At 43.7% G+C, this 27,132-nt stretch overlaps 1 protein-coding gene across 1 annotated transcript in view; it reads right to left on the reverse strand.

The window, feature by feature from the left end:
- The window catches only part of COL22A1 (collagen type XXII alpha 1 chain), a 268,070-nt gene that overhangs the window by 54,332 nt on the left and 186,606 nt on the right, over positions 1 to 27,132 (reverse strand). The window contains exons 40-45 of the mRNA XM_058564983.1: positions 21,410 to 21,445; positions 19,915 to 19,968; positions 18,111 to 18,155; positions 13,496 to 13,543; positions 8,150 to 8,263; positions 7,715 to 7,768 (exon numbers count right to left, since the gene is read on the reverse strand). Coding sequence (XP_058420966.1) covers positions 7,715 to 7,768; positions 8,150 to 8,263; positions 13,496 to 13,543; positions 18,111 to 18,155; positions 19,915 to 19,968; positions 21,410 to 21,445 — 351 coding nt within the window. The remainder of the gene's footprint in view (positions 1 to 7,714; positions 7,769 to 8,149; positions 8,264 to 13,495; positions 13,544 to 18,110; positions 18,156 to 19,914; positions 19,969 to 21,409; positions 21,446 to 27,132) is intronic.

Genomic DNA, 27,132 nt, shown 5'->3' on the forward strand with positions numbered 1-27,132 from the left:
GGCAGGATGGGATTCCATGGCCTCTTCTCGTACATCTAATAGTAGCAGAGGTAGTATTATCTCTAGATCATCTAGAACCACCACCCTTCTGGTGGGGGCTTCTGCTCGTTTAGTGTCTCCAGTCCCTACGGTCTCCACTACCTGACTGGTGGACAAGTGAATGAGAAGGAAATCAAGTGCTTTTCATGGAAGATAGAATAATCAGCCTTTCCAACCCAGAAGGGGCTTTTACATCTGACTCTACAGAAATACATGTTTCCCAAGGGCCATCACTCTGATTACCATCTTGTTCCTTCTTCCCCTTATGGATTGTAATCATGACAACAGCCACTATCTCCAGATCCTATCCCTTAAAGTCAATGTTTTATGCAATTTGAAAGCTCTACAATGGAGCTCTGTAATTGACCACGGCATTAGCCTCCCCAGACCCAGCTGCCAGAGACAGCAGCTGAAAATCTGTAAACTAAATCTTGGAAAGGCTGATCTCCCAGATGGTGGATCAGAACTGCCTACAAACAAGCACACCAAAACCTCTTGGCAATGCATGTGACCAGTGAACACCAGGGCTTTTGGTTATAAAAGGACACTAACAATGATCATAAGTGCTCCGCCAAGGGTAGCATTTTCAGTTTACAAATTCATCTTTGTGTCTGCAGGTCTAGCAGAGATCCTGGTTGATAAATGAAGTTCAACAGAGAGGAAATGAAACAGTCCTCCTGTCTGTTTTCTGGAGAGTGGTGTGGGATGCACGAAGAGCATAGAGACTGGCTGGGGTTTGAAGCCAAGAACCAAGGCAAGCCTGTGAATCCTCAGATAAGATATTCAACTCCTCTGTGACTGATTTTCCCAAGAGTAAGTGGTGGTAAGGGGAAGCTGTAACAGGGGCATTATCAGAGGCAGTGTAGACAAGTATCTCTGCACACTGGGAGCCATCCTTGGTGCTGATGTTGGTGGCATGTTAGAGGATAACAGAATACTAACTAGTGGGGATCCTGGAGTTGGACTAGCAAGGATTCACCTTGATTATATCATCTACTAGTTTCGTAATACTGGCATTTAATCCTGCTAAACCTTAGTTTCCTCACCTGTAAAGAGAGACAATAGCTTTACCTCCTAGGGTTATGCTGAAGATTGCAGGAGATTGTAAAGCAGGTAACCTGATCCTTGGCCCTTAGAACACTGGGCATACTGCCCACTGCAACCGCCTGGGACTCATTCCGTAGGGCAGACCCCTAGATCTGAGATCTTCTCAAGGTCACCATGGACGCCCAAGAGGAAAAGCAAGAACTCTGTCTTTCATACTCAGTACTAATTTTTGTTCTTTTTCTGGATGGAAGCTTTCTTTGGCTTTCCCTGAATATGTAAAGGAACAGACCCTCCCTTGAAGTGAATTATAAAGGAACAAAGACAGAGCCATTATCCCACGACACCAGCACCTCAGGGGGGGTTGGGCTGATAGAGAAAACTATTCCTACTTAGAGGAGGGAACTCTTTATCTGTTTAATTGATTTGCTTTTGTTTCTCTGAATAAAGGCGATTCCTGGCACAGGCTACCCCCAGCAGCCAGCAAGTTGACAGCAAAGGTTACTTAAAGATCAACTGAAATTGCCTGCTGCAGAATCCTCTAGGCAAGGAGCTTAGCCTCCACTGATGACCCCTGAAAGGGAGGATAATACACAGTAAATAGCGCAAACGGTGCTACACTTTGCTGGTATCTCTTAACCTAACACTGCCTCGGGCAGAATCTCTTGTTCCATCTATACTGAGACCTGATATCTTCTAGTTCCTGAAGCATGAGTCTTGGGTATGTCAAAACCCTACAAATCTTCCAAAAGTCTATAGATAACAAACACTTGCTATCTTAACCTACAGCCAGAGCCTGGGAGATCTGGACGTTTTCCATCCTGATATCCCACAGGTCCGGTATTTTTGTTTGCTTGCTTGCTTTTTAACAGTAATAATAATAGCTCCAACCCCCTTTTCAGGGCTGAGCATGGGGTGAGGCAAGTGAGACGCTCACCTTGGGGAAAAAAAAATGTTTTGAGAGCTCTCACATAATTGCTTATTTGGTACCTAGAAAAGGCCAGAAAAAGGAAGGAAAAAAATTTGAATAGCCTTAAGACCTTGACTCAGGTTACAATAGAATTGAGAACATGTAAAAGTGTAAGTGTTGATAAGATTATAAAGGTTGGAATGTTTGAGCTAATTTTATATAAAGAGGTTACATCAACTTTGCCTGAGTATGTTTTAAAATGTCTGACTGGGAATGCTTCCCTTGTCCAAAATTAGAAGACCAAGACCTATTGATAAAAGTCTTAATGATAACTATGTTTAAAGGTATAAGAGGTGATGAAATTGACATAAAATTTTGTAGAAAAAAACTGATGTTATTTCTATTACAGAACTGGTTAACAAAAATAGTAATTTAAATGATGGCTAATTTTATCTGAAGTCTTATGAAGTGTTGTAGGCAATCTAAATAATTATTGGAAAGAAGTAACTAAATAGTTGTGAAAAAGATAAATGTTGGATAAACTTTAAACAATAATTATGTGTTATGGTGGCTACAGCTTCCAAACTCTTTTTGGTGACTTTTAGAGTTTTGCTAAAATTTATGATAAAAAATTCTCTGAGTATCATCATTTCCAAATGAGATAAGATATTAGACATTGATTGCTAAATGTACATTTGTCTACTTTTGGCTTTTCATTACAGGAAAACTAAAAGGTGTTTTGGGTCTATTGGTAAACACGTGTTTTATTAAAAGATTATACTATAAAGTAACATGTTTCTAGAAGTTATGAAGTGTTTATAAATTTTCCAAGCCACAAGATACTAATGTAAAAGAAAGTTTATAATTGTTTAGTTTTTACTTACAAATTAAGGTTTCTAAAGGTTAAAATTTCTAATTAATATATGTGATTGAAGCTACTAAATATTAAGAAAAATATGTCTGTGTACAAGGAAAGTAAGATGTATAAAGAAGGTGCAAAGAATGGAAATATTTTGTTTGGTTAAGAAAGATAAATTTGTCCTCAAGTACTAGAAGGGAAAAGAAAGACATGGGACAAATTCTAGATGTAAAAAGAAAGTTATAGAAGGTTTGTGGAAGAGGAATTCTGGAAAAGGAATTTTTGTATGGTTAAGTTGGCTAAGATTGAAATGAATTTAATTAAGTAAATGAGTTTTAATAGCAGAAGTAAGCTGGTGCAAAATTGAAATTTCTCGTAAAAAGATAATTTGCTTAAACTTGATAAAGAGGTTATAAAAGATTTTTCTTTACCTTTGAGTAAGTCTACCAAAAAAAAAAAAAAAAAAAAACCTGTTAAAATAATTTCCTGTGTTCAAAAGACTGAGGTCTCTCTACTAAGGCTTTTTGGACTGTTAATGCTATGTTTGCTTTGACTTTTTATATTTTTGACAAGCTCCCCAAAATTCACATCTTAAATAAAGTCTTTTTTCTCCTTGAGAATTTTCAAAGGGCCCTGGAACTTCTCAAAGAAATTTGCTCTCTTCCTATAAGGAAGAAGATACTAAACTTATTAGGCTGATTCAGTATGTTAAATTACATAGAAAACATTGTCAGACAAGTGATGATAAGCCTGCTTAGGTGATATTATGTGGACAAATGTTATTGACATAGATGTTTTAAAATTGTATAACATTACTGAAATTCTGATCTGTCCTGATTATCAGTCATAAGTTTGGTTATTATTTTAAAATGTTGTACGTCACAAAATTAACCAAATTTCTCTGTCAGTTGCCATTTTGAGGTCTTGTTGTTTACAGACTCATTTCTTTGCTCTAATGCTTTTGCAAAATATGTTTCAACTTCAGAAAAATTCTTGGAAAGGACTCTGATATTTACACTGGAATACAGATTTCTGACAAACTTTCTGATCATAAAACTGAACTTGGTAAGAAACTACAGAAATCTAATGGAGAAACTGACTTCATGAAGCTGCTAACAAGAAGATTGGGATCAAGAATGGATTACACAGGACTGAATGAACTGATAAGGATGATTATAATTTTTATGATTTTTCATTTGAAGTATTGCTGAATTTTTAATGTTTTGTTTTTTCAGATTTAAGGAAAACTTTTTCTCTTTTCTCCTGAGCTAGCTATGACTTATAACAATTTGGTAAATGATATTTTTGTAAGTACAATGGAAATATTTATCTTTTCTCTCTATCTGATCCCTCAAATTTGGAAACTCTTAGTGAGTGAGTATTGTTGTTTTCGTGGCAATATAGTTATTTGCATAAGTTCAATAAGAATCTGTTCTCCTTATAACAGGACACAATTGGAAACACTGGTTATATTACCAAGGTTGTGACTGGAACATCATATTTGCGATATAACCATACAGCTTTTGAGGAACGAAGATTGGACTTTATGGAATAAAGCCATGTGGAACTATTGGCCTGGTACCTTATGTTCCAAGCAGCACTTACCAGGATAAGTAAAGAATGTCACTTATCTGGCAGGTACAAGGAACCTCGAAATATTTTGGGGGAACCTCGGAAGAGAGGAATTCACCCAAATCTGTAGGTATTGCAGGCAAAGTCTGATGACAAAATCCTTGGCTTGGCTTTCCTGGCCTCGAGAGGCTTTTGAAGTTCAATGTGAGATTCCTTACAAAAAGTTCCAGCAAAGCAGATTTAAAAGAGCCTATGTGATCAATTGCTATTCTTGCTGTACTTATGTAAATAATTGGGCCAACTCTATTGAAACTAGACTTATTTTGCAAACTAGTTAGTTTTAATTTGGCTATCTTAATAAAAATGAGGGTGATTTTAGAGAGAAAAATTATATTTCAGTAAAAACTATAGTATACATTTGTGGATATTAGATCCTAGTTTTGTTGTCTTTTGAGGTTTTTGTTTTGTATCTGTTGACTAGACTGGATCCTGATTTCTTCTAGTCTCCTGAAATATCTAGCTACAGATATCCAAACTAACATTTTTGATTTTTCCCATCATTTTCATTTGAAATCACTGAGAACTGAACCTGCCCTTTTCCCTGAAGCCTTACAAACTGAAGCTGATGAACTTGATATAAACTTGAGATGACCTGACGACACCATCTGAGACATTTTAAACTGCAAAAGATACTTTGACGCTGACATCTAAAATTCTTCTTCACTGGCTGTCCTCTGAACTCAAAAACTGCTTTACAACTTGCTCCAACCATTAACCTTGTTTTTCTTTTATAGAAATGCTTCTATTAAATCCTTGATTGCTTGCTTCCATAATATAGGTGTAACCTTGAGAGCCCACCTGCATCACCACCTTCCAAAATGAACTTAATTGAACTGATCTATTATCAGGACTAAGTAATGGGTTCAGTGAGATGAAACAATCTACCAACTCAGCTTCTGGACTATGAAACTTCTTTAAGTTTCAAAAGGACTGTGAAACTTTTAGTTTCAAAGGCGGGACTGTGGGAGATCAAGATTTGGCCACCCTGAAATCTATCTCTTTACCTTGGTTGTTTTCTCTGAGGACATTTGACCTCCCCCACTAACTGCCTAAAGAATTTGACATGGTGGCTCTTTCCTGGAACAGATCTATCATGATGGCTGTAAAGATAACGTAGGGTAAATGTTACAATAAGAAACGCACCAACAAGCCCCTCTTATCAGAAGTTCTGTCTCTCTGGCCACATTCTCTGGATGACCCTGCGAGGAGTTGCCAGATAATCATTTACATTTATAAGGGAAATCTCCATTTGTAAAGGTATCTCCCTCTCTGTTTGGAGAAGAGAGGGGGATGAGCTCATTTCTAGTGACTTATCAATGTAGAAGGTGAGGCCTTGGGCTGCATAATAACCTTACTCTTGTTTACTGTGCTTTAGTGGTAATCTCCTATAACTGACTCCCCCCACCCCCAAAATCCTCCTTTGTCATTGGCTGAAAATGATATTTAAGACGAGAATTTCTGCTATTGTGTGGAGAAACGCAGTGTCCCTGCTTTCTCCCATGTAGACATGTTATTAAACTTGGTATTATTTTCTCCTGCTAACCTGTCTCGTTGATTATTTGGCCAGCCAGAAGAACCTTAAGGGAAAGGGCAGAGGGAGATTCTCCCTCTTCCCCCGACATCTGTAAGGTCTCTGCTCTTACCCTCCCTAGTTTATGGGGAGGGAACTATCCCAGGATCAGGGCTGAGATGGGATTCCAATCCTGAACGTCTGCCTCCTGGTTTCTCTCTCCTACTAACAATTTTATGCTGCATCTCCATCAGATGAGCCACACTGTGTCCCACCCAGGACACAGGAAGACACACGGTGACACTTTATGATTTTTTTGTGAAGAAGCTTGGCCATGAGCTAACCTCAATTGCCAATCTTCCTCTTTTTGCTGAGGAAGATTGGCCCTGAGCTAGCATCTGTGCCCATCTTCCTCTATCTTATATATGGGATGCCTCCACAGCATGGCTTGATGAGCAGTGCGTAGGTCGGTGCCCTGGATCCGAAACTGCACAGCCCAGGCCGCCGAAGCAGAGCGTGCGAACTTAACCACTATGCCATCGGTCCAGCCCCCCAACAGTGACATTTTGGAATGTTAGGGGGCAGTGTGCACAGCTTGCAGCAGCATGGAAGCCACAAGGTGATTGGGAAGAGCCCCTAGGGAGCATCAATGTTGGGGTAAGGAGAATGCGGGTGGGAGGTCAGCCCCCACCTCCCTGCCCCCATGCCAGCACTGATGCAGTCTCTTATTAGAGCTAAATACTGTCACCACCAAGAGCCCCAACAGCCACAGCTCCCTTGTTTTGGCAGCCAGAGCTTCCCTGCCTGTTCGATCCATGGCTGAGGTCACAGCTCCTTCCTCCCATGCTGGTCTCCCTGCCTTTGTGAAACCACAGAGCTTTCCTGCCCATTTTAGGCCTCATCATTAATAGGAGAGTTAATAAGACTCACTTGCATTTGCATACCACTTTCCTAATAATATTTTTAAATCGAGTGCCAAGTTCTTTTTATGCATTATATCACTCAACTATAACAAATCTCTAAAGTTATTTTTATTCTTATAATTAGTGAGTGGTGTAACTGAGGCCCAGAGAAGTCAAAGATTTTGCCAAAGGCCACACAGCTCCAAAGACTCAACTCAGGGCTGGTATTCACATTCAGAGCAGTCTGACCCCAAAGCTCATGTCTTAACCAGTAAGTACTACACTTTCCTATCCTATAGCTCATTTCATACTTTCAACCACTCAGGTATGTGTAGATGGGCAACCTGAGACTTAACAAGTTGAAGTGACCCTTCCCAAGGTCACTGAGATAGTCAGTGCCATGGTTAGACCTTGAACATGTTTTTTTTAATTTTAAAACCATTATTCCTTTGAAGCCGGACCCGTGGCATAGTGGTTAAAGTTTGGCACACTCCACTTCAGCGGGCTGGGTTTGTGGGTTCATAACCCCGAGCGCAGACCTACACCACTTGTCAGCCATGCTGTGGTGGTGACCCACATACAAAATAGAGGAAGACTGGCATGGATGTTAGCTCAGGGAGAATCTTCCTCAAGCCAAAAAAAAAAAGGAAGACTGGCAACAGCTGTTAGCTCAGGCCAGTCTTCCTCGGTAAAAAGAAACAAAACAAGACAAAAAAAACATTATTCCTTTACACTAGACATCACTCTTCCTCAAACTTAGATTAGCTAGTGAGATGAGCAGAATGGACGCACACAGATGTTTATCAAGGCTCACCAACCTGTGGTCCAGCTATTCCAGGGGGCCCTGGGAGGCCTCTGGGCCCAGCATCTCCCTGGAGCAGGAACAAAGGAAAAAAACCAAGAATGAGTGTCTGAAGCCCATCCCCAGAGTCATCAGCAAGCCATCGCCATGACACATTATTCACTGATTTCCCACTGGGATTTCCCCATTTCCACACCTACTCTCAGCATGTCTGAGCAAAAGATGTGGGCAAGTGGTGGTATAGGTGTGGTTGTGCATAACCCACAACTAATGTGGTTAATTGCTATGGTAGCCAGTGAGGTCATCAGCCTCAAGATGACCCCAATGACCCCTCTCCCATATTCACACCCTTCAGTAGGCTCCTTCCATTTGTTCCAGAAGGAAAGTGTCAGGATTTCCAAGATGATCTATTTCTTGGTGGTGATAAAGACTGTTTCCCCTTTATCCTTACCTTTTTCCCTTCTGTGCCTTCTCTCCCTGGCTTTCCTGGGAGACCTTTGTCCCCTTTAAAACCTGGCAGACCAGGGAGGCCTGGGGGGCCCGCAGGACAGTCATTGCACACATCCTGAGAGAGAGAGTAAATAATACAGTCACCTGTAAAGCAAAAGGTGGCCATAGTTCTTCCCTCTCCAGACAGGAGGCTGCCGGCGAATGATGGAAAAGCAAACAAGTGGATTGAGTCTTCACCCACGTACAAACTTTGCGTCACATTTTGCATTTTTCTCTCCCTTAACCTTAAATTAGATTTTGGTGCTGATATATGTAGATTATTACCTCATTTCTCCCTACTTCTGGCCAGGCAGACTGCTGGAACGATAGCCCGAGACAATGATGTCAAAAGTGCATGTAGCAATATCTGTGAGCATCTAAAATCATCCACAGTACAGACTCAGTGCAAAGATTTAGTATTGCTAAAAATAACCTGCTCTGTCCCTAAGGCTAAACACAAAACAAGGCTCGAAGCTGCGTTCTCTGTCTCAAGGGTTTGCCTAAGTGGTTTCTGAACAAAGAAGCAGCACAAAGGATGCAAGGGGCCCATACCCTCAAGGCTTCCCTGCAGTCACACACGCCCAATCTGACCATACCTAGTGTTATTCTTTGTCCAAAGTAGGCAGTTAGTAAATGTTCCTAGAATTGAGTTTTGCTCTCCTTCTTTGAGGCAGGTGAGTACTGTCTTTGGAGCGAATTTCAAGTTCTCCCAGCCCAGGACACACTTTTTCTAATTTGTCTATGTCATCCCTAGATCTTACAGCTTGGAGCTCAGTATGTACCAAATAAAACTCACTGGAGTGACCACCCTCTGGCCTATCTCACATCCCAGAGTCTTAGTTTGTGTCTTCAAGCCTCAATCTTCTTCCTCCTTCTCTCCTTGTGATCAGGATTAAATGAGATAATATAAAGGCACCTAGAATAGCGTCAGATAATTCCCAGTGCATTTAGCTATTACTATTAAGTCATGTATTCACTCAGTGACTCCCTCATTGGAAAAATTACTTGCAGGGCACCCACTGCTAGACTCTCTGCCTTTCCGCTTTGAGACCACAATGAGTATGTGTCTTGAAGAGCTCACGGTTAAATGGCATCAATTGACACAAAATACATGCGTTAACTATGGCCTTTCGAACGCTCCACTAGAGGGATCTGCACAGGCACAGGGAAGCTGTGTTTGTTCACAGTCAAGGAGGTGATGTTTCAGGTGACTTAGCCTTCATCCTAGTCTCTAATTCAGGACGGAAGAGTTTTTCTGTCACAAAGGCAACTCTGAATGGCCCACTTTCCTTTTACTTGTTTCAGTCCCATACAATCTTTGAAGATACTTTAGAAGTTTCCTTCTCCAAGAAGCCTTCCTGATTGTTTCGGATTGGGGATAAGTTCCTGCTCCCTTGGACTCCAGGAATTTCCACTATTGAAGCCCCTGTCTCATTGTTGAAGTGGTCTGTTTATAACTCCATCCCCTCCCCACCAAGCAAAAAGAAAATGTGAACTCGCAGAAGACAGGTAGAGTTGCTTTATCAGATAGCCTTCCACAGAATATGAGTTCAATAAATGAATGAGCCAGCCGACTTGGCTGACCGACTGCCCACCTAACCTTTCAGTGTCGTGTGCTATCTTCCTTTAGTGGGTGGTTTGAGAAGCTGGTTGATTTTTGTTTTTTTTTTTTTGGATGGTGGAGAGTGCTAAATGTTGGGGTATATGAAGCCAAAGTGAATGAGATAACCATAGGATGCTATTTTGGGCTGTTGGTTTTTGTTGGGAAGCGTAGCAGAGCTGGAAGGAACTCACCCATTCCTAGACCTTCTTTTGCAGTTCTTTAAAATGAGATGCACCCATGAAACACTGTAACAATGGCTATATGGATGTATGGGAATGGTGTTAGCCTGGTGGCAGCAGAAATTCTGGCCACTGAGATTTTGCTGGACTTGGAGGGTGCAGTGGCTATTAGAAACCATTCTTTCCAGAGGGATCCACAGCATAAAGTGATTATATCTTAGTGATACAAAATCTCACTGCTTTCCTATTTCTTTCCAATTTCTGGCAGTGCTAACTCTCCACCTGGGTCTGTCTTAGTTGCAGATTCTGTGCAGGATTGTTCCCCGAAGACCAGAGCTGTCAGCAGCCCCAGCAGCCCCCAGAATTACCAGTGAGGGGGCTGCGCTTACTACACTGACCCAGTCCTGGAATCCGTGAACCAAGGGCAAGAACAGCCCTCAGCTTGAAGTCTTACCAATGCTCACCTGGGGCCCCCAGTCCTTCCTAACCCTGGGCTCCTGGAAATTCCTTGAGACCAGATAGGGTTCTGCTTCCAACCAGATGGGCTTGCCCAGACCACGCTGCAGACTCTGCCCACCTGGGACCATAGCTTCACCTCTCTGAGCCCCATCCTCCTTATGTATGAAATGGAGACCTCACAGTCTGGTGGGAAATAAATGAGATAATGAATGGAAGATGCCAGATGCCATGCCTGGCATACTGAGAACACAATAGATTTTAGCTGTTACATGAGCAATTCCGTTGTTAGTTATTATTTTCCTCCCTAAATATGTTGCCTTGCCCCATTCACAGATCAGATGCCCTTGATCATCAGTACTGGCCCCCAGCCCCTCCGCTTAACTGAGTTATCTCAAGCAAGTCACTTAATCTCTTTGAGTCTATTTCCTTATCTGTTAACAAAGATCATTCCCCTACCTTAGGAGATTGTTGCAAAATTTAAATGAACTAATGCATGCAAAGCTCCCAGCATGTTGCAAGGTTCCTTGTGCGTAATCTATAAATATTGATCCCCTCTGGTCTCTATCCCTTTCCTTTTGTCTGACATGTTTTCAGCACCCGGCTACCTGTGTCGTCGTATTCAGCGTGGTACAGAATACCAAGTAAGTGCTCAATAAAATGCCAACAAAAGGGAGGAATGCTGTAGTCTTCGCTACGTAGGAAAAAGCAATTGCTGTTTCCCAGGAGTAGAAATAACCTCCAGGTCATCTCGCCCAACCTCTCGTTGGACACCTGAATCTTCACTGCCAGGGGCTTGTGTAACCTACATTTCAAACCTCTGGTGACAGGCAGGGGACTCACTACGTGGCCGTACTTGATCAGGTGGCTGTCGGGAAGTTCTGGCTCACACAGAGATAGTTGGACAGCAGAGGGGTAAGCACAGAGTTTGGAGTTGGCCACACTGGGCTTGAGTCTTGGCTCTGCCACTATCCAGCTCTGTTCCCTTGAACAAGTGACTTGCTCATCTGTGCTCCACCTCCTCCTCTGTAGAATGCAGACAGTAATAGTACCCTCCCACAGGGTTGTTTGTAAGGATGGCATGAAATAACATTTATCCAAGGGAATCATCTAATGGAGACGTCCTGAGGATGACCTCCCTGGGCACAGATCCAACTATAGAAGTCCATTTAACAGAGACTCTTAGAAGATGAATTTTCTACCCAGGCAGTTTTCCAACTGTCAGAGTGAGGTATATGATGCTATAAAATTCTTCGGGGTAGAGGTAAATATTCTGTAATAAAAGATGCCTTTTCAGCAAGGGAGGGATCTGCCACCAGCCACCTGGACCAGACCAGCAGGCATTAACCTACAGCATAAAGATGCCTGCAGCTGACTAAAACAGGGAGCTATGATGGTCAACTCTGCAGACCTGGGCAAACCCACCTGCCTGGGCTGGTGTCTACAGGGTTTCCAGGCAAAACACAGCTCTGTGGGATGAGGGAGTCTCAGATGCCACCCTGAATGTAGGTGCTCACATTCTCTCTGAGGTTCCTAGCTGCTCTGATGAACAAAGCTGCATCCTTTAGCAGAGAAAGAATATTTATCTGACTAAATGTCTGTCTCAATGCTGTAGCCATGAAGCATAATACTTAACCCCCATAGTATTCACTCTTGTTATCACTGGCATAAAGATTGAAACATCTTGAGGTTGAAACCCTTGGTGGGAGTGGGGGGCGGACAGGGCTAATGCAAACCCAGCTCCCTCCAGAGCGACAGAATTATGAAAAAATGATCTAGGCTCATAAAAGTCTATAATAAACAAAGGGATTAAATCAATAGATAACGATTTCTTGTCATGTCCTTGACCGTGGAAAACTACCTCTCATCAATAAAAATCAGGAAAGATTGTTCTATTTCTTTTCATTTTTTAATAAAATGTATAATTTTTCATCAAAGCATCTCAATGCATAGAGAGATGAAGAGTCCCAGGCTTTTGAGAAGGTTTCCTTTTTCGTTTCTTCCCCTCTGCTCTCATGCATGAACTAGATATTTTTTGACGTCACCCAAGGGTTTCTTAGAACACAGGAAGTGAAGAAGGGGCTGATCACACAAGTGTCAAGCTTCACTCAAAATTAAGATAAAGGATGGAAGTAGAGGCAGCAAAAGCGTCCTCCACACTCATTGCAGCAAGAGTGTTCTTTCTGAAACGTAAATCTTACCCCGCCGCTGTCTTGCTCACAGCCTCTCCCAGCTCTCCACCATTTAAGACAAAGGCCCTTGGCCAGGCACCTGGGCATCCAGCATTCATTTCTCTATGTCAGCAGAACTAGGCTCAACTTCTCAGGGCCTTTGTCACTCACAGAGAAAGTGCACGTGGTTCTGAAAACCAGCTAAGCTTGCACTCAAATCCGGGCTCATTCTGGCTAGAGGGCCCGGCAGCTGCTTTCACCTCCTGTACCTGTGCTTTGGCCCTCGCACCAGCAGGACCCACATCCAACCCGGTTGACTCTGCCTATGGCCCTCTTTTCAGAACACGAGTCGTCCTGTGTGGGGTTAAAGGTCAGTCTCTGGAATCATTGAGGAGTGGCTTCTATTCCCAGAAAGTCACTGGCCCTCACAGTGTCTCAGGTTCCTGACATGCAAAACAAGAACATAAACAGTACCAACCTCAGAGAGTAACTGTGAAAATTAAATAAGAGATGCACGTCGGTCATTTAGCACACAGCACTGCCCAGGAGAGATTTCTGTGGTGATGGAAAGGCTCTATATCTGCACTGTCCAATAAGACAGGCTCTAGCCACATGTGGCTATTATGTACTTGGAATGTGGCTAGTGTGACCAAGGACCTGACATTTTAATTACATTTAATTTTACTTAAATTTAAATTAACACGTGGCCAGTGGCTGCCGTATTGGACAGTGGCTTTACTGCATTGCCGGATACATAGTGAGTTCTCAACAAGTGTTGCTATTATCATTAATACTATAAAATAGTTGTTCTGGAAAAAAAAAAAAAACACTTATTATTGACATCTCCAAACCCTCATCACCATTTTTAAAGCACATGCACATTTATTTTATGCTTTTACCTTAACCAAGAGATTTATGTCCTCTGGAGACAGCAGTGGAGAGAGGCCCTGCCAAAGTAAAAATAAATAAATACGGACATATACACTTGCATGCATACAGTCTATTCCATGCTCCTTGAGACAGTGAGAGGTTTTCAAATTTTAAGCTGTAACTCATAATGCATCTGTGCCATGCACAAGATGCAAACAGCCCAGTCTACATCCCAAGCCTGAGCGCCACAGAAAGATGATCCTTCTTAGGCAGCGAGTGCAAGGGCTGCCAGTCCTAGCCAAGCCTGACTGACATCGGCCTTTCTGGTCTCCAGTCTCCTTCTGCTGGCCCCGTCTCTTCTCCTGGTTGTCCTTCCTCCTTACCTCCATCACAACCCAATAGGTCACATGGGTACCGTGCAAGGCAAAGGGACAGACTGTCCTGGATTCCTCAAATGGGTAACAGCTGTTGCTATCAGTCATTCCAACTCAGCATGAATTTAAAGCAATTTCTTCAGCTCTCCCAGGTGAAATAGCATTTTAAACCTCATCCATCATTATGGGTTAAAAGTCTCTTAACTCGGGGAAGGAGATTTCAGAAATCAAGAGTAATTACAAAGCCTCTGAAGGTATGTAGGAGTCTGCAGGTGACTGAATTCACATTCAAACCCACCGTGAGGTGGAGTGTGGCATCTTATGATTGTGGCCAGTGCGGAGCCCAAGATGGGCTAGAGGCTGGGTTCCCATTAGGGTGCAAGGAACACAAGGTTGGGAAGGAAAATGGAAATTAAAAGGCTGACACTAAAGGGAAGAAGGGAATCTGGGGAAAGAATCAGAGATTGGCTTGCTTCTTGGCAAACTTGAAGTTTTGCAACAGAAAAGACGACCAGAGAATCCGCTCTCCAGACGGATGGTGGTAGAATATTAGAAGCTCTGGTCACAAGTGAACTTGTCGTGGCTGATTTCTTCTGATTAAATTTGAGGTTATATTTATGAGTTCTGAATCAAATCTAGCAATTTGGGGAGGCTGAAACCAAGAAAATTTTCCTGGCTTCTTTCCTTCTCTGACCCCACAGGCTTTCTGCCACATCCTGTGGCTAACAAAAACCACATGACGGTGACATCATATAAGTATGCATAGGAGAACCTTGGCAGTAGCTGGGGTCATGTTTGTGTGTCTTCTGTGCTGATATGCTCAAGTATCTGATCAACCATCTGGGCTATTGCAAGTGGAGGGCACCCCAGAGAGACTGGGTTGGACTGATTCAGACTTGGAGGCGCTGAAGGAAGGATGAGCCCTGTGTGAGAGCTCACTTAGGTTGCAGCTGCTAAAGGCAAAGCCAAGACCCTCCCTAGTCATCTGAGTGAGATCTCTGGAGGAAGACCAGCCTTTGCTGGTCTTTAATTTCTTAAAACCTTAATTTAAAAGGGGAAAAGGGGTTTTATTTTGAAGACATATTTTTCCCTGGGAAGTTAATACAGTAGAGGATTCATATTGTTCAAGTCAGGACACCTTTTGCTGCTGGCATTGTATACTTGGGATATTTTTACATGTCATTTGAGCCCTTTGTATAATTAAAGTGAGCTATATTAGCCGACATGGCTGGGCATTAGTTATAGAGGGAGAGAACAAGGAGTGAATTTTCAGTTTAGGTACAGTGTGGCCTCACAGATAATTTAATTAATGTCTTGTTCTGACCCATTTCTGCAAACCTCACAAGATAGGTCTCAAGAAGATGCATGGGAACAGGGTATGTGTGTGGGTGGTGGCCTCCTGAAGGTGGACACAGGAGGCATAACAGACTGTCATGCTCTCCTGTAAGGAGTCGGTCACCCATGATGGATCATTGTCAGGCATGATAGGATAAGAGGACAAACCATAGGAAGTGTTGACAGTGCAGAGGACATAGTCTGTGACCTGTCTAGATCCTCCTTACCTCCTGGTGTATCCATCCTCTGGCTGCTGGGAATACTGGCTGGAAATGCCAGGGAGCTTACATAGCCAATGACTGATCAATATGAAGTTAAAAAAGAATGGCCCCTTAACACCAGAAGGAACAGATCCATGGTGCCATTCACACTTCAGAGCTCTTTGTGGGATCAGGCCAAGGCCAGATTCCAGTTGAACCCACATCTTTGACGGGCTTTTCCCCTCCCTGTCCTGCTTCTCTCAATCCTTGCAGGTTGCATCTGAGAGCACTCCCTCAACCAATCACTTGCACAAGAATCTCTACCAGAGGCTCTGCTTCTAGAGAAGTCAACCCTAGACAGGGGGATTCCTGGAAGGAATTCTATGGGTGCAGCATTGGAGAAACACTTCAGGTCCCACTCTCCACCCACTGAGGGATGATGACTGTACAGTAAAGGACTAACTCAGCAGACCTAGGTTATCCAAACCCTGCACATTCCAAAGAAAGGTATGGCGCTTACCAGCTCCTGAGGGATAACCTGTAAGTCTTTGGAATGTCTCACCCATAAGAGTGTCTTTGTTAACTTACGGTCGTGGGCCTCGCAGATAGGCTATGCTAACAATGTGATTTATGGTGGGGGCCTTGGGCTGTGTAATATCAATTCGACCTCTGGAGGGGTTGGACACTGAGTAACTAAGATCAGCCATGTAGGTATGCCATGCCTACACGACCAACTCCCAGTAAAAACCCTGGACACCAAGGCTTGGGTGAGCTTCCCTTGTTAGCAATGCTTTGTGCTTCTCCAGAGCACTCATTGTTATCTCACATGTCATTTGATTACACATAATTGCTGGAAGAATTAAGTGCTGTCTGCACACATTCACTGAGAGAGAAAAACCGGAAGATCTGCGCCTCATCTCTCAGGCCCTGAGAGGCCCTCAGGCCCTTGTCTCTCGGCCGCTGCTCTATGCATCTTTTTCCTGGGCTCCTTTTAATCTGTATCCTTTCACTGTAATACACCATAGCCATGAGTATAACAGCTTTCCTAAGTTTTGTGAGCCCTTCTAGTGAATCACTGAACCTGAGGATGGTCTTGGGAACCCCTGAAGAAATGACTTAATTGATTAGCAAGAACATAGAGACTCTGATAGCTACTGGCTGTACTCGGGACCATCTGGAAAGAGTGGTTCACTGAATTTAAGAGTAGTCAAAAATATACCGATTTCCTTTTTCTCTCTCTGTTCTGCTAGTGACCAGCTGTGAGATACTCATGATTGTCCACATTGTCAGCTGGACTCTGCTGACTTAATTCTTTTTGCAGAGCAGTGTCAAGGTCTAGATTTGGCAAAGGTCATTTGAACCCCCATTTAGCCTCAGGCCTGAACCTTAATCTTTCACCCACTTCACCAGGGGGCAATGGGGTAATGAAGTGGGTTCTATGCGGTGTATTTGGCTCCTGTAATGCTAATTCCGTAGAGGAGGATGAGTGAATGAACAAGTTCTCCCTAACCTCCAACAAGACTTTTCACTCATCCCATTGGAAGGTCTTCAGTGAAACATTTCAGGACCCTTCTAGACACACCAGGATCTGCCTCCAGGTCTCTGCTGTGCCCAGCAGCTTGGATTAGGGAGGGATATTGTTTGAGCCCACAGGGCCTCTGTGCCTTGGGTCCTTGTCTGAAATTTGTAGAAGGCCAGGCTTGCAAGGAGACAAGTGGCCTTTCAGATTCATCTTGAGGTAAAGATTCTGCCCAGGTGAGCATACTGGTTTCTGGAACCAGACTTATGGTCTCAGTCTCGAGGCCTGAGATTCTCCAGTCTTGACTGCTACTGTCTCTTTCATCTTAGGTAACATCTTTCAGTGGACCAATTTCTCCTGTGTCTGCACAGCTGCCTCCTCACCTACCCGGACCTGCTCATCTTCACTTCTCCTTCCCTGCAGGGCCCACCCATGGCCTGGTTATACTTGGCTAAACCTTCTGGGCTTCTCTGGCATTGATTGGTAACTTAGTCAGGTGGGTTCCCAGAAAATGAATGGGAACATATCAGGGAAGCCTACAGGACCTTGGGCTAGAATATGGCCACACTGCCAAGGACCAAACACTCAGGACCGTCTATTTCTGCTCAACATTTCACAGCTTCCACTGTTCTCACTGTGAGAGAGGAAAGAAAATTTCTGCTACTATAAAAAGGGGGCACTGGGAGGGCTTGACATTACTGAACAAAAGGGCAGGAAATGAGCCAGTTAGGAATTTGCAGTGTATGATGCTGGTGTCCATTTGTTCACCCAAGATCCACTTTTGATCCTTCTCTGTCCTGCTCCATGCCCAGGAGGCTGCACCCCTGGGAATGTACCACCACTCACTTGCCTGTTGGCCTGTGGTTGACCTGGACCAATGAGAAGCACCTTAGGAAACTGGAGGAGGGAGACATGCTCCCTCCCTGCCTTGGGCCAAGCTTTCTGGCAGTGGCTTTGAACCCACAACTATAGCTCCCACCTAGTAGTCCCTTCACCATTCTCACTCCCACTTGGCTCTGAAAATAGGTATTATGGTAGTATTGACTTCCCCCTATAGTTTATCTCTGGGCATCACAGCATCTCTGATGAGTTCCCTCTGCCCACAGCTTTATAAAAAGTCCCTTTTTAAAAGTCTCTTGAACCATCTGATGCATTTTATTCTCACTGGAGCCCTGACTGATAGTCAATATTCATCCAGAACAGTTAGATGACGTACTGGTTTACCAGGAGGCCCTCTTTCTCCTGGATTTCCTGGTAGACCCTAAGACAAGAAGGAAACAAAACATTAACTGTGTTAAGCACATAATCCTCATCCACTCTGCCCACCTGCTGCCCCAACCTCTGTACCTGCCAAGCATGACTCGGTGGAAAAAATGTCACCCAACAGTGAAGATTGGCGCCAATAAAAATTCATCTATAAGATCTCAGTTGAATACCCAAGGCTTCTCAGGAAATAGTCAACTGTGACGTATGTTTAAAACAGTAAGCTACCTCTCCATAACTTTTTTGTGTGTGTGTGTGTGAGGAAGATCAGCCCTGTGCTATCATCTGCCAATCCTCCTCTTTTTTTGCTGAGGAAGACTGTCCCTGGGCTAACATCCGTGCCCATCTTCCTCCACTTTATATGGGATGCCACCACAACATGGCTTGCCAAGCAGTGCGTCGGTGCACGCCTGGGATCCGAACCGACGAACCCCGGGCCGCCGCAGCGGAGCGCACGCATTTAGCTGCTTGCGCCACCCGGCCAGCCTCTCCATAACTCTTATCCAAAATGCAAAACCAAAAACAACTCATGCACACACACCTATCTTAAACTTCTGCCATCCTTTTCCAAACACAAGTGGAAGGACCAGCTTTCAAATAGGGGAGCATTCTTCTATTGGACTGGCTATAAGAATGTAATGTTAAAAGTGGAGCAGGTAAATTTGAACATTTGGAGACAAGAATTAGAGGGTAACTTTCTTCTCTGAAATAAAACTCAAGGAAGGGAAGAAGAAGATAATTTATTGTTCCTGCTCATAGTGAACTAAAATTTTCTATTTCCATAGAAATGGAAAGATGCATGTCTAATTAATAAATATTACCACGTAATGATGCTAGGCATCTTTGCTTCATAAGAACTCCTCTTTGTCATTTATCCATTTTGTCAGTGAGTATGTATCCAGTAACTTCTATGTACCTGGCATGCTGTTAGGGATCAAGGACCTAGAGATGCATGAGACACATGGTCCCTACCTTCTTGGAGCTCAGATCTATCTGAGCAAAAGCCAGATCATCAAAACAACAGATGGGGCCGGCCCTGTGGCTTACTGGTTAAGTGCGCACGCTCCGCTACTAGCGGCCCGGGGTTCAGATCCCGGGCGCACACCGACGCACCACTTCTCCGGCCATGCTGAGGCCACGTCCCACATACAGCAACTAGAAGGATGTGCAACTATGACATAAACTATCTACTGGGGCTTTGGGGGAATAAAAGGAAGAGGATTGGCAATAGATGTTAGCTCAGAGCCGGTCTTCCTCAGCAAAAAGAGGAGGGTTAGCATGGATGTTAGCTCAGGGCTGATCTTCCTCAAAAAAAAAAAAAAACAAGAGATGATTATCATTGCCACAAAGTAGAAAGGGATGCATCCTCAATGAGCATCAGATAAGTCTGTGGAATTCCCTTGAAGGGAGAAAGCCATTATGGGGAGGGGTCAGGAATGAGTCCATGGAGAAGGTGGTACCCAATTTGAGCAGAACTGATGGGCTAGATATGTAAGAAAACTGACAAAAATAGGAGGCATTGTATAGGATACCCAGGAGCTTACAAGGTTCAAAAAGCATAACACAAAAGCATAAGAAATAAAACTAGACAATACAAAATTATAGGCCACAATCAATAGAAGGAGCAGGGATTAGTGGAGAAGAAAAGCTCTTCTGGGGGTTTCCCGGTCAAGGGGGGCCAGGAGATGCTGAAGGGTGGGCTTCCAGGGGAGTCTATAAGAACCTCAACTGAACCTGTACCATTTCTCTTTACTTACATTCTGGCCTGCTGGGCCCTGGGGCCCGGGGAATCCAGGTAAGCCTCGAGATCCCTGAGGAAAAAGAAGAGAAAACATCCACCAACAGTTTAAGCAAAATAAGGCCCCCTTTCCTTGGCAATAGTGGGCTCTTCTTGTACAAATGGCCTGTTGCTATGAGGAATCTGACATAATGCATGTGCCAAAGAGCATCCTGCTCAGAGCTTACTCATTTCACTATGCTTGAGGAGGTAGACGTATTAAATATGCACAGAGAATGCTCTGGAAAACCTTCATGTGAGCCTTACTGTTCAGGCCCCATTTGCAGGTCCCTTTCTTGAGAGGAAGGGACAGGCCTTCCTCTCAAGGACAGGAGCACAAATCCAGGCTCACCTCCTCCACATCCGGTGGATAACCAGCCCCCGGGGCTTGCTGACCAGCTAAATAAGGTAATTTGTGCCAGGCCGAGCACAGTGCCCAGCACTCAGATGACAGTTATTATTTTTCATAAGAAAATCACTCCCATTCTGTTGAAAATTTCTGGACAATATCAACTTGGCACAAGTATCTATCATTATGGATCTCACTTCCTGCAGAAATTTTCCTTAAATAGATCTGAAGATGGGAATCAGCTCTTTGTCCTGGCGGTTGCTGGAACTGTGCCACATGGCTGCTCAGGAGCTAACCCTGCCTCCCCCGGGGCCTTCACCAATCTCCCCTACACCCCAACCCTTCCACTGGGAGTCCCATCTACCTTATCTCTACTTTACAAGAACTTGCTCTGAAATCTCATGCCTGTCAATTAACTGCTCAGAGCCTCAGTTTCCTCATCTATAAAATAAGGGTATAAAAATCCCTGTTCTCTTCGGCTCAGAAACCATATGAGTGAGTAGAATTTAACACACGTAACGTGACGTAAGGTACAGTATCATCATAGCTGCTAATACGCAGCTCTTCCTGCTTTGGGGCGAGTTTATACAAATTCACGTTTCCTGGTAAATGCGTGCATGTGCTTATCATCAATGGCTGCTACTCCAAAGAACAAATGTTTACTGAGAACTCTCCTGTTGCTTTACATGTAGGTAGTCCATCAGATCTCCACAACTGCCCATGGGTCTTACCATGCCCACCTTATAGATTAGGTGAGATCCTTCATTTGATCATGGCTATGTGCCTGGGGGTGGTGAAGCCAGGATTCAAAATTACTTCTTCTGGCAATTTGATTAAACTCATTAAACCATGGCTATCCTTCGGTGATGCAGAGATGCCAAAAAGCAAAGCTAGGCTCAGTCTGCCCAGCTATAACACGGGACACTGGACTAGATGACTCCCGCTATCCCCTTCCTACTCTGTCATCCCATATGTCAATGCTAATATTTTGGAGACGATGCACTGTTTAATGTCAGGGATTTTTCTGAAACTATTTTAGCTTCTGGTCCCTCCAATTTAATATTGCTTTGATTAGAGCAGAATTTCTCCCATCAAAACCAAGCTGTTTATTTAAACCATACTGTACCGGAGGCCCTTTGTCTCCTGGTGGTCCAGAAGGGCCCTAAGAAACAAACAGACAAATAAGTAAGCAAAGTAGGAATGAATGTTCATTTACACCTGCTGTGGTGCTAATTCCAAGCCAGGACTTTAATTGTCCTTGAAGGAGCAGGTAACTTCCTCTTATCTTTAAGACACACTGTCACACACTCTCACTACTCACCCAGGAATGTTGTACATGGAAATCTTCCTGGAACCTTCTCCATTTGCCCAGGACTGGTACCACCCCATCCCAGCACCTGCTTGGTCCCTGACACCTGAGCCCATCACTAGTTTGTAGCTCTGGTGTGGGGTGGGAACCAGCATCGCAGCATCCTTATGCTGTGCCCTCTCCCTGCTCAGTATAGGCTGGGGGGCACCCTCAGGGTCAGATGCCCCAGAAAGGCCTGCTTGGCTGGTGCTACAGTGGCACCCTTCTCTGCTCCTACAAGTGGGTGTACACATGTGCATACACACACAAACATGGGTCTGCCATCCTACAAGTGTGTCCAGCTTAGAATTAGGCTTCTAGATATTGCACTTAAGATGTGTTCATTGATCAAGGCATTAGTGTCTCGTTTTAGGTCCTGCAGTGAATGAAACTCTCGCTTGCTCCTGAGACTTTGCCGTGCTGTGCTTCTTCATGGAAGACTCTGCCCTGCCTTTCGACCTGGACACATTCTTGTCACACTTTGGTTCTTAGCTGAGATGTCACCACCCTTGGAAAGTCTTCCTTAGCTTCTTCCAGGTAGAGGTCGTCCCCTACCCTCTCCATGCACCCTGTCAAGGACATATTGCCTAGTATTGTCATTGCTTCTCGGCCCATCTGTCCTCGCTACTGAACGGATTGCATGCTGTGTGGTTGGGTGGGCATTAAGCTCCTTGCTTTGCACCGTCTCCCCGGTACTCAGCACAGTGCCCTATGTGTAGTCAGACACAGTAGGGCACAGCAAATGGTACTCTGCCAAAAGTAAAATTCTAAGGCATGAGAAATTTGGAATCATTTGTCATCATCCCTTCTTTCCATTCATGATCAAACAAAGGCCCAGAGGAGACTGGGACCTACCCAAGCCACACTGGGAGTCCCTCACCAGACGAGGTTAGTCCCACCTCCTGCTCTCAGTCCAATACACCTTGTATCTCCCTGTAGCAGAATCTATGAGAACTTTCCTAGATAGTCCCATAAAAGAGAAAGATTTCACACAAATGCATAGGTTTCTGGCAGTATGATGGACCAGGTAACTTAAAAGTCTGTCCATTAAATATGCTCCAGAAATGCCTGATAAAATAGAATAAGCATCATTTTAGTGCATAGTTAAACTCTAAAGAAAGTAGGGAAAATCTCCAGAGGTCTGAAGCCAAGCAGGTAAGTCAAACAGGTAAGAAAATGGACTCAGAATTCCACCTGGGGTCTATTTGACTGAGAAGTCTCTCGTCTCTCCATTATTTCTCATTACTTCTGTCAGGCTGTAAATCAACAGTACACATGAACCAATCTACATACATCTGAATTTTGTTCCTTTCAAAGTAGTTCCCTATTGAGACTGTACACTTACTCCTCAAGGAAAGGGCTTACAGACAGTTTATTACTGGCACAGGAATGCTGCCATGCCATTTTAGAGTCGCCCTTTGTTTCTGGATTAAATTCCATGATCCACCTCAAGGATTTAACTGGTTCATTACACTAAGCTTTGAATTCCTCTCTTATGTCATTTACTGTAAAATCCTCACACGAAGGATGGACTTTATTGTCAAAAAGGTCTTCATTTCAAACCTTAGCTTTACCAATTATTGGCTGTTTGACCTTGAGTAAGTTACTTAGGCCCTCTGAGCTTCAGTTTCCTCAGTTATAATGCAAATCAAGATGATCACCTTGCCTTGTATGAGCAGAAATAGAAGATGCTATAAGTGGAGAACTAGGCCAGTGCCTGGCCCATAAAAGGCATTCCTACAGCTATTTTGTTAGGATACTTTTAAAAAATACCAAAGTGTGTTGAGGAGGAGGTACTGCATAAGGACTTCCTAACGTCATTCCTAAAGCTGAAGCCTAAATGTGTTTTCAACAGTGACAACCCTCTTTTCCAAGATTGTGTCGTCTGATGTATTTGTTCAAGAGTCACTTTACCCTAACACACCTATTTTGGCCTTTGATACCATTTTCCACTAAAAGGAAATACAACTCCTTGGAGAAATGACTGATCCTAGAACTGGGCAAGGAATGCATACAAGTCTAGAGCATCTTGTCATTCCAAAGAGCAAGGAAACCATCAAAGACTGCTAGCCTTGTGTCAAAAGTACTTAAGATCAACTTGAATGAGATCCTATTGGCATAAGATAAGACAATTTGAGTATCAAGGGAAGAATAATTGCAATATATTAAAACACATCAAATGTGTTTAAATCCATGAGTTCAAAATTATTGATAGAAAACAAAAATACCTAATTGATCATCTTTCCAAGATGCTAAGGAATCAAGTCACTATCTTAAAATAATTAAATGGAAAGACAGGAGCATTTTTATCCTGCCTTCCATATGAATTGTACCACTGGGTATCCAAAAGAGGGAACGTTCTCCATACAGAAGTATTCTAGCTAATACATAAAAAAGAACTGATAGAACTAGCACAGCAGCATTTTGTAACCCTTGATGTGCTAATTAATCAAAGGGTGTGCAGATCACAAGAGACCACCAGACATCAAGTGCCGCCTGATGGAGGAGCACACCACCTGTGAAGTCTTGCCAAAAACATCTGAATCTGATCAAGCCTCTGGCCCAAGTACAGATGTATAGTCAATACAAGGACAGAGCAACGTGTTAAACTATTAGCAAGTTCCAGACTGTGGTAAGCTCTCTGCGACCAAAAAATAAATCTTGTTTCATCAATAAATAGCTTGCAAAAGGAAAGAAAAGATAACAGAGGGAAAATCTATAGATTAATAAAAGAAATTCTTAAAAAAATCAACCAATTGCTCTCTGTTTATTTGGATCTTGATTCAAACAAAAGAAAACTGTAGAAGCATGACATTTACAGAAAAAATGGAATCCTGACCATTGACTGGATGATTGATGGTGTTATGGAATTATTTCGGGGAGTGTGATAATGAAATTGTGGTTATGTTTAGAAAGTCCTTATCTTTTAGAAATATATACTGAAACATTTGTAGATAAAATGATATATGTCTGGGCTTTGCTTTGAAATAACGGAGGGTAGTAGAAGATGAGAAGGAAGTGGTAGCCATTGGCCAGGAATCTGGGTTGTTACAGGGAAGTGTGGCTACAATGGGGTTCAATTTACTGTTCTGCCTTCTTTTGCTATACCTGAAATTCTCCACAACAAATATACATACATATATATATAATGTATACATATATATCATATATTAATATTATAATATATATAAATATATATATTATATACATGTATATACACACATGTATTATATATATTTATTAGATATACACACCACACACATTTACATATACAGATACAAATACATATCTGCATGCATGTGCAAAACAGACACCGCAACATTTTTGTTATTTGCTGATAACTGCAGTCAGCGACAACTTAGAAAACTGAAAGCCCCAAGGGGCTTAGATGTGCTAAACACCTTCTCTTCTTTGTCTGCCCTGTGCTAAAATCACTGTTCCTTCCTTTGCAGGTTGATCACCTCTCTCTCCCTCCCCCTATAAGCATATACCTGACAACACGGTGAATTTTATTCTCCATCATCTTTTGTCCAAATGGTAATATAAGCCTGGCTCTGTGCTGGGCTCGGGGGCAGATGACTAGATGGCAGTAGGCCAGGATCCTGCCTACAATGAGTGCTCCAGGCATGAGGATGCCACCCTGTGATAACCGATGGGGACCCAATGGGTCTGGGATGAGAGATGTCAGAGCTGCTGGCATCAGCCTGAGAGAGTTTGGGGAGCCTTTATCCAGAGGGTGCCAGGTGAGAGGGGTTTGGGGTAATGGTGGGCTTCACAAGCAGAGAAGGGACAAGGACGACCCCAGGAGAGAGGAGAGCTTGGCAGAGGAGGAGAAGTCAGGCTTTATGCCAGGAAGAGAACAGATGTCCTTCTCTGACGTGTGGGATGGCCTGGTGACTGTGGCCACGAATTTCCAAGGGCAGCTGGGGTCTGGGTGAGAAGGGCCAGCAGTGCCTCTCAGGAGAGGCCTCCAAGGTCACTGAACAGGTGAGGGGTGAGCTCAGATCCAGGCTCCAGTGTGGGGTGGAGAAGCCACTGGAGGAAACAGAATAGATTCCAGAGGCCAGGCTGGAAATCCAGGAGGGAGGTAGGAGGGAGACCGAGGCCAGAACTAGAGCTCTAGAAGGAGATGGGTACCAGGGACAGCTGGTGGGGGCTTGGCCATGTCCGGAGCAGAAATCACAGTTGCTGAAGACTGCAGGGTGCGACATGGCCTTCTACTACATCCAGTGCAAAGAAGCCAGAATCCCCAGGACAGCAAAGCTCCTCCCTCTATGTCATGACTTAGGTCACTCGGTCCATGAGAACAGCAGAGGTTGTCTTATAGCTTAGGAACCAAGAGCCTGGTCTTCAGAAGAAGATAATCTCAGGTTCAAATACCCGCTTTGCCTCTCACTAGCAGAGTGACCCAGCTGACTGAGTGAACCTCTCTAAGTCTCAGTTTCCTTGTCTGTAAGCTGGAAATGATAACAGTATACAGCTCACAGGACTGCTACAAAGATCAGGAAGGTAATGCATGTAAGTGCCTCCCACAGAGCCTGGACTGTTGTAAGTGCCCCGTATGCCTTAGGACTTATTATTAGGATCAACAAAAAGTCTTGCTGAGATTAGAAAGGAGAGTTTCCAATCAGAAGTGACAGTAGCAACTTATTTTAAATCTTTTTTTTTTCATCAACAGAAAAATCCCCTGAGACTTCAATCTAAAAACCAAGAGTGGAATACTCAGCTCCTGGTTATACATGGAGCCCTGGGGCCTGGGGGTTGCACTGTCTATCCCCTCCCCACTCCCTCCTGCTGCCCACGGGACCTCGCTCTGTGCATGGAACAGGATGAGCGTGCATGTCAGCAAATGAAGCCGCATATTTCCTGAACATCAGCCTTGGGGTAACGACTGAGAAACTCTTGGTGTCCTCATGAAGCAGCCAGACAAGATGGGCCACTGGGCTGCACATACTCCTCTGCAAGGGAACCTGGCCAGCCTACGCTTGGGACAGCCTGAGCAGCTCTCTGGTTCTGATATCCAAAGGAACTGGACTAAACAAGCAGATAAGACATACGAGCAAAAAATAGTTGCTAGACTTGTAAGTCACAGTTCAGGAGCAATAATATGCACGAGATGACACCGTCAAGTGAAAAGACTGTGAATGTGAACTTCCCTCACTCTTGGTGCCCTTCTCTGAGAGCAGCTAAGGGCGTCTGCTTGGAGTTAGAATGCTAGGGCTCCAATACCAGCTCTCCTAGGTCCTAAATGTGACTTCAGGCAAGTGGTGTCACATCTCTGTTTCCTCATTTGTAAAATGAACAGGAGAATAGGGATCCACCTGAGAGGACTAAGTAAGTGAGAGAATGTCCGTGAGACAAACGAGAGCATGAATGTGGATGCCTTGCTCACCGCTGGCCCCTGCAATAGGCAGTCGATGTCAGCTGTGGTTATTATTACTCTATGTTTTAGCAGCTTTTATTGCTATTCTTACTACGTTATTTCCCCGAAGATGGGGAGC

This window comes from Diceros bicornis, chromosome 21 (genome assembly GCF_020826845.1).
Source record: "Diceros bicornis minor isolate mBicDic1 chromosome 21, mDicBic1.mat.cur, whole genome shotgun sequence".
In the NCBI taxonomy this organism is placed as follows: Eukaryota; Metazoa; Chordata; class Mammalia; order Perissodactyla; family Rhinocerotidae; genus Diceros; species Diceros bicornis.